This window comes from Nasonia vitripennis, chromosome 1 (assembly GCF_009193385.2).
Source record: "Nasonia vitripennis strain AsymCx chromosome 1, Nvit_psr_1.1, whole genome shotgun sequence".
NCBI classification, from domain to species: Eukaryota; Metazoa; Arthropoda; class Insecta; order Hymenoptera; family Pteromalidae; genus Nasonia; species Nasonia vitripennis.
The window spans coordinates 3,847,937-3,861,578 of NC_045757.1; the positions used below are offsets into that span (position 1 = coordinate 3,847,937).

The window sequence follows — 13,642 nt, forward strand, 5'->3', positions numbered from 1 at the left end:
TGGGCACGACAACAACATACTTCGACATCAGCAAGAATGCCCCAATTTCTATTTTCCAGTTAGGGTTGAACGTAGTCAAAGGTAGAATGATGGGTGACATGTTCAAAGTACCATTGGATAGACCGCTTAATTGCATCTCAGAAATTGTGGAGATGTCTCTTTCGTAGGTTCTTCTTGGATACTTTATCGTAAAGTTAAGCTTCTCAGATAGGATTTCAGTCAATGAATAGTATATAGCTTTAAATTTTATTGTTTTTTCTTTCTTGTCCTCGACTAAATTTACAAATGGCGATCGATCCCATATCATCATGTTTACTGGATATCCCATCATATTTTTTAGTTTATCAGGAAATATGTTCGTCTGTATTCCAAATGGTTGTTGGGTGATCCGTTGGCGAAATGGGTTGTAAATATGTGTGAGAATCATTCCGTTTTTGACCTGAAGAATAGTTATGTCCAAGATTTTGTTAGTCCAAGCAAATTTTAGAATCTGGTAAAATGAATCATCGCTTCCTGAGTTGTTGCTGAATATAATTATTAAACACTTAGGCTGCCGGTGGACCGGTGATAGAGATGCTAACAAATCTATGATTGTCAACGTCGACTCGGTTATGTTGCTATTGATGGTTTTGCGCATTACTGCCACGTAGAATACGACGTGTCTAGGATTTCGATACTCAGGTTGTGATAATAATGTATCAGCATCAGGTTGCTTAATATTGACTAACTTGACTGGAATTTCTCGTATTATACTTTGGTGCAAGATATTCTCTTCGACAGAAAGATCGTGATGGGATCGGTTGGTAATCATAGCCACTTGATATGGTTGCAGATCGCACTGAATCTTAGTTTTTAGTATGTTTACCCAATCCATGTAAACGTCTAGATTTTTACAAGTTAAAAGCAGTAGATTTGTGATCAATGTCAACATTATTATTACCTGATGGAACCTTACAGCGGAGCAAAATTTAACATTTCAAGTAGTCAGACTTTATACACGTACTGGAAGGGAAACTTCAGTACGTTGTTTATTCTCGTTATTTTGTAGGTATTGATTTAACAAATTTGTATTCTACATTCGACATTGGAATATTGACTTGCTGTTTTGCTATTGATGACGTGGCTAATTTAGTTGATGGAAGATAAAAGTTGCAATAAGTGACCGCTTACCGAAGTAATGATATGTTTACGTTGCATATTTAGTTAATCAATTCGACTAAAGCGGATAGTGTTAAATGATTAGAACCAATTTATATGTATTTCTTTTATTCAAGATAATTTTTTGTTTTCCTTTATTATACTCATAAATTAGTATTTTATAGACAGTAGAACATAGTGTACATATTTACATTAGCGTATGTCCATATTGAGATAACTTTCCACCGGAATTATACATTTACATTAAAGTTGCGCGATAAATGATGCTAAGTATAACTGAATCTATATGCATTGAGCTATTTCGTAGCAGATTAATCTTCAAAAGAAAAATTCGCACCTCTAGCTTCGCCTTGGCTTTTACTATTACAATTTACCGTAATTGAATTCCAGTTTTTATGCAATGACAATAAAAGATACTCGTTTCGTAGCAAATAAGCAAATTCATATATGTAGTCTCATTAAAATACATATTTTCGGTACTTCAATAGTTATTTCTTTCGCGATGTATGCAGGATGTGAATTCTATTTTTTACATTACTTGTTATGTAATGTATAGCTTACCATTAAAGTAGTATGTTTTTCTTTTGAACTTTTATTGTCATGCAAATTTATGTCGCAATCAGAATAAATGTGGAAAACAATTTAACATTAATTTACTCTAAAAAAAAAATTTAATACAAAAGGCGCCAGCACCCTTTTCTTGAATAAATGATATGTCGTATTTAACCTAGAAAACAAAAATAACACGTTTTTTTTACATTTTTAAGTACGTTTTCAACGTTATAGCAATTTATGATAAAAATAAATTATCCTGCATTAGTTTCCAAAAACGTTATATTAAAAAAGAATTAAATAAGTTATACCTATTTATCTTTAGCAAATGTCATATAGTAATCGCATCCACTGTAAGTACAGACATATAAAGAACGTTGATATTCCCTCGAAGCGATATAGCATCATGTTAAATTATTATTTGAGGTCACTTTCACCGAGATTAATAATACTTCAGTAGCTTATATCTGATCGAGTCAGACGCATTCATGGAAACTATGTACGAGTTATTTACGCAATCTTCAATCAACACGTATAAGTACGCAAAAATGTACAGACATATTACACTCATATTTTAGAGGTCGAGATACATGATCTGCGTGGCAGCAAGTGCTCCACAAGCCGCCAAAGTACTGGCGACGCAGACGACCGCGGTAGTGGTTCCTGAAAGACTGACGATCGTGCCAAGGCAGCAGGAGAGCAGAAACTGCGCAAGGAAGACCATCGAGGAAACGATGGCAACGTCTGTGCCGAGACCGCGCAGACCACCATCCTGAATCGCCTCACCCTCCGCCGTCACTGCGAACTTGAATTTTTTAATTAGTCGCAGACACAAATGATAGATGGCGCTCGATGAAAAACTCTAATGGTATGGATGAAGAGGAGAATCTACCATGAGAGGGATACTATCACGTTGACTTACTGTGCCAGAAGCATGATAATGTGCGATCAGTAAGTACGGCATGGTGAACAACGTGGAGTACATGACGCCTGCGGTCCAAGAGAAGATTATGACGCCAGCGGGATGCTTCGTCAGCGCCATCATCATCATACCACAGCTGTAGAACAGCAGACCGCAGATGTAGACTTTTCGCGCTCTGGGAAATGTTTGAAGAAAATTTAGTGATCGATAGACGTTATTTATTTAAAGATCTGCACGTACTTGTAGCGCTGGATCAGTTTTTCAATTATCAGCGAGTAACAGGCGCACGACAGGGAATACATCGACATTCCCCAGCAACCAAACCTCACTCCAGACTCGTACAACTCACGTTCCTTTGAACCTTCGGGAGCCTGTTAAAAATTAACCAAATATTGGAACAGATCCAAACGAACATAACTCTAAATACCGTATGCGCCTGAGCGAGCATACCTTAGGATTGCCACCGTAAACAGCTTCACCGACAAAGTCGGTAAAGTAGAGCGAGTAGCAGACGTGAGCCATCCAACAACAGAGATTAGTCAAGCAGACCATACGCATACTATGTGGCATGTAGAGGATCGAATAGAGGTATTCTTGCAGCGTAGCCTTAGGATTAGGTGCAGATTCACTCGCCGGTGCGCCGAGATGCGTATATTCGTCAGCGGGACGAGGCGCTGGCTGCACGTCCGGGATCATAGGCACGGTGCCCGGCTTCCGTGGCGCTGGCGGCGGTTGTTCGATCGGTTTCATCGGTATCTCCTGATCGAAGGATTTTTTACGAGTTAGACTCATTTGTATCGATATAATAAATACATTATCATCAGATATGTAACTGACCTCGGGGTTGACATCATTATCGACCTCCTGTTCATTGCCGATTGTTCCGTAAGTGGCAGACTCGTCAGGTATCATCTTTTCTGCTTCGTTCTGTTTGCGTTCTTCTTCTAGCTAAAATTAATGGTGAAGATTATTGCAAAGTCGTTAAATATAGTACAGCTACAACATTCAAGATAAAAGACCTTTCTCTGAAGCTGCTCCTTGCAATCGTCGCTCTCGAGAAAATCTAGTGGTATCTCCTTGAAACTGGTGAGGGTGCTGGCAACGCAGATGATGAAGATGATGGTGATGAGGGTGAAGGTCGCATGAAGGTGACCACCGAGGGCTACGCCGATAGCCGTGGCATCCCAGTTGATGCCGCCAAGACCGTAGCCCATGAAACCGCCCAGACCTGCCATTATCGTGAAGGTGCTCAAGCCCTTCGCATGGTCCTCTAAACATTGAGATCATTAATATATCTTAAATTGTAACTTATTTGCAGAGACGTGTATTTAGCTAATCCAATTATATGAAACCTGGTATGGTGACATCGAGAAGATAGGCCCTAGCAGGACTCTGACATGCGTCGGCGTCAAAGTCGAGAAGTACAGTACCGAGTATCGTGAAGAATATGCCCCAGGAGTGTGATGATGGTGGCGGCGGCGGTAGAGTCTCGTTGTGTGCTGTTTTTCCACTAATTCGATGACCCAGCGCTGCCGTGAAGTTCATACGCGTGTCGCCGAATGCGTAGCCCATGCTCTCGCCGTTTGGCACTAGTAGTAAACCTTGGGACAGTGGAAAATTCAAAATTTTCATTGTCCGATTCTACATTCGAATAGTTTCGTACTCTGTGCACTTTTTAACGGCATTGAAACTCCTCCGCAGCTGGATCGACGCCAAACAAAAAACACAGCTCGTTCGAAACAAACTGCCGGAGTGATAATCCTGCTTAACCCGATCGATCGATCGCGGAAATGCGAAGCTTAAAAGCGCACGTTGCAGAAAAAGTAAAGCGTCAACAACTCACCCATGAGAACGCCAATGGCGAGTAGTAGAATGAAGGGTCGTCGTCGGCCCTGCTTGAGCCGGCAGCGATCGCTGACGCTGCCGAGTATCGGGGTCACGAAGAAGCCAACGAGCGGACTTAGCGCCCAGACCAATGTCATGTGCTGGTGATCCACGCCGATCTTCAGCAACGTGGGCGAGACGAAGGCCGTCTCCGCGGCGTACGAGAACTCGATGCCCATCACCGCTGCCGAGACCCGCACCAGTTCCCATCGCGTTTTTTTCCTGGGAAGAAAGTCAAGAGACCTTTGAATTTCCCGCCGAGAATATTATCGACCGAAGATAACGGTTTGGCATTTTTTCGCACTGATGATGAGCTTGTTATTGTGTGATAGAAATAAATTTATAAAGTTAAATATTAATCTAGTATTTCAATCGACTCTTTTACTATTATAAGAAGAAAACAAAAGTTTCGCCCACATTATACGTGCATCAGCAGTCGCATAATGCCGCATAACACATTTCATCATAATCCAATATAATAACATGTCGATAATATACCTCAAAGCCATATTGAATGGAGAGACCACGCAGCTAGAATTATCGCGAAAATATCACGTACTTCTGTTTTAAAACTTCGATCCAAGCTAAATTTATTCGCAAAGCACACTATTTATGCAAAGACTCGTTTTGCTATCAACTAACAGAGACATGACTTGGACACTTTACATCTTTTTATTTTTTAAATAAAAATACTACATTTTAGCAATTTTCGCTAGAGCGATCAGATTGAAAAAGTCTGCACTCTATCGTGCTACCTCGTCCACTGTTTTATCTAGTGCGTGATGCGTGGAACTAGGAATTCCAACTACTTGCAAGTATAATCGTTGGTAGCTCTAAAGACGGGGAAAAAAATTAATTTATCGCGATCAGTGCAAGCCTCGAGTGGAATAAAAATGTTATCAACCGGCTCGTAAAACTTGGAATAATGCCAGCCGTTAAATCTTGAATTCATTTCGCACTTTGTAAAACATAAGTGCAGGCGTCTCTAGTACTTGACAGTTAGACGAGAAACACTGTATAAAGTATTATCTCGTGCAATGTCGCTTCTTTGATTGGTTCGAATTTTTACTTACTTCGGATTTTATTGGCCAAACAAGGCGCGCTCGAATGATATGCAGATGCGTTTGGTTTCAATTAGAATACCGGGAATGGAGCTCGAGGTGAATTTCGTTAATTAAATTTTCTTTATGAATCCGCTGACATTGAATAAATTAAGTTCGCGATCGTTCTATTTGAATGCAAACGCTTCGATTAATTAATAATGTTGGCTTGAGGAGAAAACGTTGACTTCACATTCTGAAAACAGACACCGTTCCACTTTTGAATACAATAGCGCGTTTTTATTTTGCTCAACCGAGATATTATCGATATCGTAATGCACACGTCGCATTAATATTATCTTACAAGTTCTAAAACAGATTCGCGCTGGATATTTACAATTTTTCTTCATTCATTCATTATCTTACAGGGACAGTGATCTCCGCAGAATTATTGCTTAAAAGCAATCCACTCGAATCAACTCAATGTTTCTCACCTGTAGACGTGTGCGTAGTCATCGAGACACCGCTCGAGTTTGGGTGGACCTCTAAGGTGGCTGACGACACCTTCCAGTCCTCGATCGGTGGGTATCGCGCTCTTCCACTCCTTGAAGGTGTCCCATTTTTCTCGGGCCTTGTCTCGCAACCCGTGAACCCGACCCTGTAGACCTTCGTACTCCGCGAGCTTGTCTGCCATGATCACTGATTAAGACTTCTAGGCTCACGTACCCGAGCGATCGCTTCTGCACCGGTCCATCGTGTGCTGACGGGATTAATGACAAGACGCTGCCGAGCCAAGGGATACTCTCCCGAAGAAGACCATGGTGCAACCTGTTGGTTTATCAGATGACTGTCGTGTGATTTTTCACGTGACATCGCGAAGTAACATGGGTTTAAATTTGTTTGTTAAAAGTAAGCATCTACAGCACGTTGATCATGTGACAAATCATGTGAAGGATCACTTTTTGAAGAAAGCGTGACAAAACTTTAAAAAAAAAATAGTCACATGATTATCACATGATACGATAAGATGAATTTTCCTTCTCCCGAAGTCTCACCTGAGGAAAAACCAGTTTTCCAGCACTAGTGGCACATCACTTCTCGAGTCGCGTTCGGCCGAAGGGCGCGGGCCGTTTTACGTGCGTCGTCGGTACGGCCGACGTCCGACGCTCGACTGTCGCCCTGTGCCGTCTCGCGATAGTACATACCTACGTGGAAGCCCTCGCGCGAGCGCGAAATCGATGCAGCGCGCGAGAGCTGCGCGAAGCTTGGATTTTTTTCCGAAGAACTTTCTACCCCAAGATACATTTCGAAACGATGTTTGCAATTGAATTGGGACGATCACATACGAGATTCACTGTAAGTGAGCAATTTGGTCAGTGCTCGAATATAAATCATCGTTCGCATCGGTCGGAAGTACTTAATAATTGGCTTCTAAATTTAACTCGCAAATTGCAGTTGTCAGCGAGCGTATGGGCTGCATTTTAAATCCAATTAACGCAATTCACTTGGATGAATGAAAGTAAAAAAAATATCGGTTCTTAGACCGTCCCAGATTTGCTAAGAAACTCTGCATGCAGTCGTTTTATTTCCAGTCAGCTTTGCGAGTTTATAAAGTTTAGGAGGCCGGCACTAAGTCCATGAAATGATAATGTCTCGTCGCATGCATTCGTAAGTAGGTATACACGTATAATGCGTATTGACGAGTTCACCAGTGCAACGCGAAACCTGCTGGACAACGTATCCACCACTTGATGTAGAAGAAAACAAATACACCCAAGCATCGTCTCTTTTTAGCTTAGTCATTGCGGTTATTATTTATATAGCGTAATACTTATATATAATATGAGAGCTTGAAGGCGATCCCTTCGAATTGCCATGATACAGTACAACGCATACGAGCAACTCCACAGGAAATCTGAAATTACTGTTACTTAAAGCCTCTATTTTCGTTTAATCATTGAAGGCAATTTTCTCATCTTTGGGAGTCAGATTGTGTGCACAGTGTCTTTGTGTACCGAGTTTATTTATAGGAACGTAGCAAGTGTGGTGATGCTTTCAGGTCAACGATTATTCAACTTACTTTGTGTTTTCTCAAAGTTTTAACAATATAATGTTATATCTGCAAGAGTGACACGAATAAAAGTGAATTTCATTAAATTTTAAATTCTGTTTTTTTTTTGTCGCAGAAGTTTTCATATGTATAAAGCAATACCTACTTGAGTTGTCGCATATAAGCTGCGAAGAATACACCGTACGCTTGTCATCGATTCTCTATAAGCGTTTACACAATGAAAAGAGTTAAAACTCGCCCGATTGTTGTGCATAGATTTGTACGAACGATGTGTTTGTTAACTGTTTGTAATTAATTTTTCATCCGCCAGAAATAATAATAACAGTGATAAAAAAATCAATTTAGTTTTTGTTTTTGAACACGACGAAAATTCACTCCCTGACATCGGAGTTAAGCTATCGAGTTATCTATTACAGAGATAAATTCCGAGTTTTATTTGGAACGAATTTCATACAGTTTACCCTGTGACGTCTGCTGGCATATGGCGTGTGATGCGATGCGTAAAGTAACCATAACATTTTGGTACTAACATCCAGAAATATTTGAGTTCTTCGCTCGACTTTCGTACGGCCTTATGTCGAATACCTCGTCGTTATCTCGCTTTTTATTTCTAAAATCCAAAGATGATGATACTCTTTTGATTTATGAATTTGATCTCGGGCTCTTTACTCTGCCGAGTCGTCGTGGCGCCGTTTTACGATCGTTTGCGGATTTTCGATAATTTTTCTCTCCTTCGACCGATAAAGAAACCGAAAGTCTTGCGCATCAGAATAAAAGTCGAGAAATCCAATAAAACGTCTAAGTGATTACACCTTGCACGACACATCCGCGTAAAACGATGAATTTTCCGCTACGAGAAAAAAAAGAAACCGGTAATAAAATTGTCATAATAGCATTGGATCATCGACTAATCCAGATCATTAACATGGCGACGCGATTACTCTCGCATGTAGAGCCTCGACGATGATCGCGCGCGGCTCTACTATGCAAGATAATTTAGTACCACTCGCGATAAGGAGCGCAACGTACGTGAAGTGTGATCCCTCGAGCGAAGACTATATACACGTGTTCGGAGCTGCCCCAATGTCGCCGAGATAATAGTACGGGTCTTGGGGTATGTTTGTGCGACAGGATTGAAAAATCGGTTCAACGCGAGAAATGACGGAAGAGGACAGGAGCGCGCTGACCAACGGCGAGTCTACGGTGAAGATCGTTAAGAAGGTAGCGCAGGATGACGGTGAAAACGAGACGACGCCGAAGGAAATCGATATCGCTATTAAGGTCTACAGGAGGAGGTGGTTTATGCTGTGCTTGTACATATTCTACACCGCACTCGTCGCCGCTCAGTGGATACAGTACTCGATCATTGCGAATATCATCCAGAGGTAAGTATCGGAATTTTCGATGGGAGGAAACTAGAGAAAACGATTTTTTTTTTTAAACCTACAAGTTTTTTTCTGTTCGACAGTATGAAGGACCGATTCTTACCGATTTATCGCCGAACCGTCGACGCGTAAAAATCTTAGAAATATAACCAATTCCTCAAGCACACACATAAAGCATCGAACGCTAATTAGAATGCGTCGTATCATCGTGCAAACATGCATGCTCTCGCAAATGATAGAACATGTGCGTTTACCTGTTATCGACGCCGAGAGCGCGACGATCGTAAAAAGCTCGCGATAAGAATACCTTTACTCATCATTGTTTATCTTTTAGCTAAAAATGAAAATAGTGTTGGGAAAATTGAAAAAATTATACCTTTGTTTACGACGACAGGTACTACGATGTCTCGTCGTTCGCAGTGGACTGCACCTCGATGATCTTCATGTTCTACTATGGGATCTTCATCTTCCCCGTGTCTTACTTGTCGGACAGGATAGGTCTGAGATGGACGATCATAGCAGGAAGTGCTCTGTGCTGTGTTGGATCCTGGATCAAGATCCTGTCGGTGGATCCGGACAAGTTCTACGTCGCGTTGATCGGACAGTCCGTGATCGCCGTTTCGTTGGTGAGATATGGAACAATTTGTTGTGGAAATTTTAACGCAGTTTTAGCAATGGCTTGCGTTTTTAACGTATGAGATAGCGGAGTTTTGCTAGACAAGCACGTCAGTGCTGATTGACGGGTAGATCGATTAGGTATCGAACATTTATAAATATATCGGCTATGGTTGATAAAAATAGTGTACATCCTTATAAACAAGCTGTCGAATTGTCTAATGAATCGCTTTAATTTGTTTGTTCGATATTGCGCTAGCTAAGCTACAACTTGCTTACTCAAAGCGTGAATAATAACAAGAATACATTTTTCTCACAGGTATTTGTGTTACCTCTTCCGGGCAGAGTCGCAGCTGAGTGGTTCGCTGCTGACGAGTTGTCGACGGCGACGTCCCTCGGGATCTTTGGTCCTCAGCTGGGTGTCTCTGTCTCTTTTCTCCTGCCGCCGGTCGTAGTCAAGAATCACGAAAATGTCGCAGACATCGGTACCGATCTGGCATTTATGTTCTGGTTCGTCGCTGTCGCGGCGACCCTTAATCTCGCCCTCGTCCTACTGTGTAAGTAGTTTTAAGCTAATATTATATGTTGGACCAAAGAAAAATTAAAATTTCATGTGTATTGAACATAGTCTTCCAGGATCAGCCAAAGTTGCCGCCCAACAAGACGGTGGCTCTGCAGAAGATGAAAAAGGGCGAGAAGGCTGAACCGTTTGTGAAACCAATGAAGCGACTTATGACGAACCAGAGCTTCCTGATTCTCTGTAACTCGTATGGGCTGAATGTCGGGATCCTTAACGCGCTTGGTACTTTGCTTAATCAGCTCTATCTTATACACTTCGAAGTAAGTTAGTGAATAAGTTTCTCGCTAACAAATTATTGCTCTTGCTGCGATTACCTGAAATTGATGATTCGTTTGAATGAATTAATTGATCAGAATGGAGAAGAAGACGCCGGTAGGATCGGCCTTTTGATCATTCTCACGGGAATGTTCGGCTCCATAACGTTTGGGATCATACTCGACAAGACGCACAAATTCAAGTTAGTACAAGGGGGTGTCAAGATACCTAGCTTATCGACACGTCTATTATGAAACAAATCGTTATCGAATGAGTATCGGTAACATAGGAATCCCGACATCTTGTAAGGTGTACATGTTTCATTTCCACAGAGAGACTACGGTGATCGTATACTTTTTGACGCTCTGCGGCCAGATACTTTTCGCTATCGCCATATTTCTGGAAGTCAAATGGATGGTCTACGCATCCTCGGTTTTCCTAGGGTAAGAACCTAATTGACTTACACTAGTAGTTCAGTCGGTAACCGATAGTTCAAACCCTTATTGCTTCTCATCTTCGCACAGGTTCTTCATGTCGGGCTACCTAATGCTGGGCTACGAATTAGCTGCCGAGTACACGTATCCAGAGTCGGAGTTCTACTCGGCTGGTATCCTCAACATCACAAACAACGTCTACGGAATTATACTGGTGTTAATTTTGGAAGTGATGCTCGAGCACTACGGTGATGTACCTGTCCACGTGATCTTCTGTGTCGCCTTACTTGTCGGTCTCATCATGACTATCATGACCAAGGATGAACAGAGACGGCAAGAAGCGCAAAAGGCTGGGAATAAGAGTCTTTACCAGAATGTTCCCGTTGACGAGAAGAATATCAAGGATATCGGTGTTTGAAGGATGATATTGAAATTTTAGGTTAATTACTCATTTCTATGATGAATTGGTAATCCAACGATTGAATGATTTTAGTGCATTTTTCGAACTTCTTACAACTTTCATGAAAAAATGGACAGAGAGGTCTGAAGATCTATATAGAACAATGTAGTTATTACGAAACTCTAGCAGCAATAATATAGTGTAAACAAGTATGCGATTCCAATCAGTCTACATAGGACATCTGAAAGTACAAAACGATTGTTACCTACAAATAAATACACACGACAATAGTTATACATGGACGAACGCGAAAAACAAGCGAAAACGTCGTACAGATTTTTTTCAACTACGCCAATTGTTAAATTATCGCGAACCGCTCTCGCCAAAGGGAAAAATACGCGCGTTTCTCCATTGACGAGGCAATCTAATTTCCCGCAGCGGGAAATTACATTTTCCACTCACGCACACTCACGTTAGTAACATCGACGGCTTTACTTCCTGTCCGCGTCGATGCGCTACGATCGCCTTTTTTTACTAAATTGTTAGTTTGTACGAAGTAGGTTGTTAAATAAAAAATAAATTGCGCCCGTTTTGTAGTTCCTCGAGAGGTAAATCGAATTGTTTTAATCCTCAGAAACTTCAATTAAGTGAGGAAGCTGTCGAGCTAGATTGGAATCTTGCTCGAATTGCAAATTCACAAAAGAGTCCAATTGACTCGTTTGCATATTATGTACCCAATAAAAAATCGAAACACGTGCATTTTAAAATTGTTTCCTTCCTCGTACTTTTTAAAAGCTCGAATTCCTGGGAAAATCGTAGTAAGTATCCGCGTTTGTATTCTTTCTGGCGTAAAAGGATGTAATCAAGCTCGAGGGTCACAGAAAGAGAGAGAGAGAGCTTCGTAATCGATCTTGAAAACGCGTCTGTCGCACTTGAAACGAGCCCCGGATGATTTGACCGAGTTTGCGATGCTTTCAAACACCTGAGACCGCTTCGGCCACTTCATTTCCAGGGTATTTCATTCAGAGTAATTTCCTGATGGTAGCACACTCGCTGGATCTACATCTAGCGTTTTTTTTTTAATTAGCGGCGTTGGCTCTTTTGCGCTTTGAAAAATTTCTTTCTTTTGAATTTTTGCAAACATCTGCGTACATTTCGAATTTGGAAGTTTTTCGAAGAAGTCCGGCCGAACGAAAAGAATCGTTATTTATTGCCAAACACTTTTTGATCTTATCTTTGAAAAATGTCACTGTGCAATGCTATCGAGACGTGTTGAAGTCAGACGGCGCGTAACAGCTATTTCCAAACACAAAGCCTGATAAACGAAGATTTTCCAACTCCCTTATTCTCCCCCGCCGCCCCCCCCCCCTCCCGTAAAAAAAAAAACTCCCGATCCCAGAGCAAGCAATATTACATCACCGAAACGCCCCTCTCTCCAGCGAGTCACGCGAAAAAGCCCGCGAAGTCGTACAAAGTAGGTCTCGCTACGACACGGCCTTGGCGAGGTTTTAACCAGCCATCCGTTCGTCTCTTCCTCTTTTTCTCATCCGCTTACTTACGTACACGCAGCCGCTTCGAAAAGCGACGCCCTGACATTGCATCGTCGTCGTCGTCGTTGTCGTCATATTCCACGTGCGTATATCCTCCCCCTCGCTTAGTATTCGCATACGTGTGTGTGTGTGCGCGCGCGCGCGGATAACGAGTTTGATTGATCGATTGATTTACACCCAATATATATATATAGGTACGCGTGAACTTTTTGCGGAAGGAAATGGAAATATCTTTGAATAAGGACTGTTGTTGAATGTTTCCGTGATGCGCCGTGTAGACTATGTATATAGCTGAGGAAAGGGATAAGTGTCTTTATCGGGCGATTTTTTACTCTCTACGTCAGCTCTGCAGCATCTTGTTTTAATTTATTGCGCGCGCAAAAGAGAGAGAGAGAGAAAGAGAGACGATGGTAAGTCTCGAAATTTATGCACCCGCGGAATAATACTCGAATAACGATGCACTTTTTCCGGTGAGATAATGTGAGCGCGCTTACGTGTCGTATATACGCGAGAGAGGTTCTGAAACGTTCGGCATACATTGTTCGACGGAAAAGTACACGATGTGTGGATTTTTGTACACGTTCTGAGGCTGTGCGGAGTAAAATATTACGAGAGCCGATGATTTTTCGTAATTATGGAAGCGAACGCGGGTTTCTTTCAACAATATATGCGGCTGACGTGTTGTAAGGGCGAAATCCACATTTTCGCTAAAATCAATATTAACGTAACTTTTAACATTCTGACTGTGTCGTCTACTTGATCAGCTGCGCTACTCACGAGCTGATTATTGAATATT

The 13,642-nt window shown here is 41.6% G+C and overlaps 2 protein-coding genes across 4 annotated transcripts; one reads left to right on the top strand and one right to left on the bottom strand.

Moving 5' to 3' along the window:
* Positions 1 to 1,249: 1,249 nt before the first annotated feature.
* LOC100123973 (proton-associated sugar transporter A) lies at positions 1,250 to 6,742 on the bottom strand. Of its 3 annotated transcripts, none has more exons than XM_003425534.5 (10): positions 6,612 to 6,742; positions 6,051 to 6,384; positions 4,476 to 4,738; positions 3,985 to 4,233; positions 3,652 to 3,902; positions 3,470 to 3,580; positions 3,083 to 3,391; positions 2,873 to 3,003; positions 2,633 to 2,807; positions 1,250 to 2,515 (listed from the first exon to the last, which is right to left on the bottom strand). In XM_003425534.5, exons 2-10 carry the CDS (start codon positions 6,248 to 6,250, stop codon positions 2,285 to 2,287), a joined length of 1,920 nt encoding a protein of 639 aa, XP_003425582.1. In that variant the 5' UTR covers positions 6,251 to 6,384; positions 6,612 to 6,742; the 3' UTR covers positions 1,250 to 2,284. The 3 variants fall into 3 exon arrangements, with proteins under 3 accessions (XP_003425582.1, XP_008203106.1, XP_003425584.1); XM_008204884.4 differs by having other exon boundaries at positions 1,260 to 2,515; positions 6,051 to 6,403; positions 6,612 to 6,729; XM_003425536.5 differs by lacking the exons at positions 6,051 to 6,384; positions 6,612 to 6,742 and adding an exon at positions 5,015 to 5,318 and having other exon boundaries at positions 1,260 to 2,515.
* Positions 6,743 to 8,454: 1,712 nt separating this feature from the next.
* On the top strand, positions 8,455 to 12,063 carry LOC100123975 (feline leukemia virus subgroup C receptor-related protein 2). The gene is made up of 7 exons (XM_001607718.6): positions 8,455 to 9,012; positions 9,407 to 9,638; positions 9,947 to 10,184; positions 10,256 to 10,467; positions 10,561 to 10,664; positions 10,795 to 10,905; positions 10,987 to 12,063. Exons 1-7 carry the CDS (start codon positions 8,786 to 8,788, stop codon positions 11,312 to 11,314), a joined length of 1,452 nt encoding a protein of 483 aa, XP_001607768.1. The 5' UTR covers positions 8,455 to 8,785; the 3' UTR covers positions 11,315 to 12,063.
* The last annotated feature ends 1,579 nt before the right edge of the window (positions 12,064 to 13,642 follow it).

Excerpts from the sequence above, each read along its gene's own strand:
- LOC100123973 (XM_003425534.5), bottom strand. The coding sequence starts at position 6,250 with ATGGCAGACAAGCTCGCGGAGTACGAAGGTCTACAGGGTCGGGTTCAC. Across the intron at positions 4,234-4,475 it reads CGCCATTGGCGTTCTCATGG|GTTTACTACTAGTGCCAAAC; the intron begins GTGAGTTGTTGA and ends CACTGTCCCAAG. Across the intron at positions 3,581-3,651 it reads AGGAGCAGCTTCAGAGAAAG|CTAGAAGAAGAACGCAAACA; the intron begins GTCTTTTATCTT and ends CATTAATTTTAG.
- LOC100123975 (XM_001607718.6), top strand. The coding sequence starts at position 8,786 with ATGACGGAAGAGGACAGGAGCGCGCTGACCAACGGCGAGTCTACGGTG. Across the intron at positions 10,468-10,560 it reads TCTATCTTATACACTTCGAA|AATGGAGAAGAAGACGCCGG; the intron begins GTAAGTTAGTGA and ends TTAATTGATCAG. Across the intron at positions 10,906-10,986 it reads GCATCCTCGGTTTTCCTAGG|GTTCTTCATGTCGGGCTACC; the intron begins GTAAGAACCTAA and ends ATCTTCGCACAG.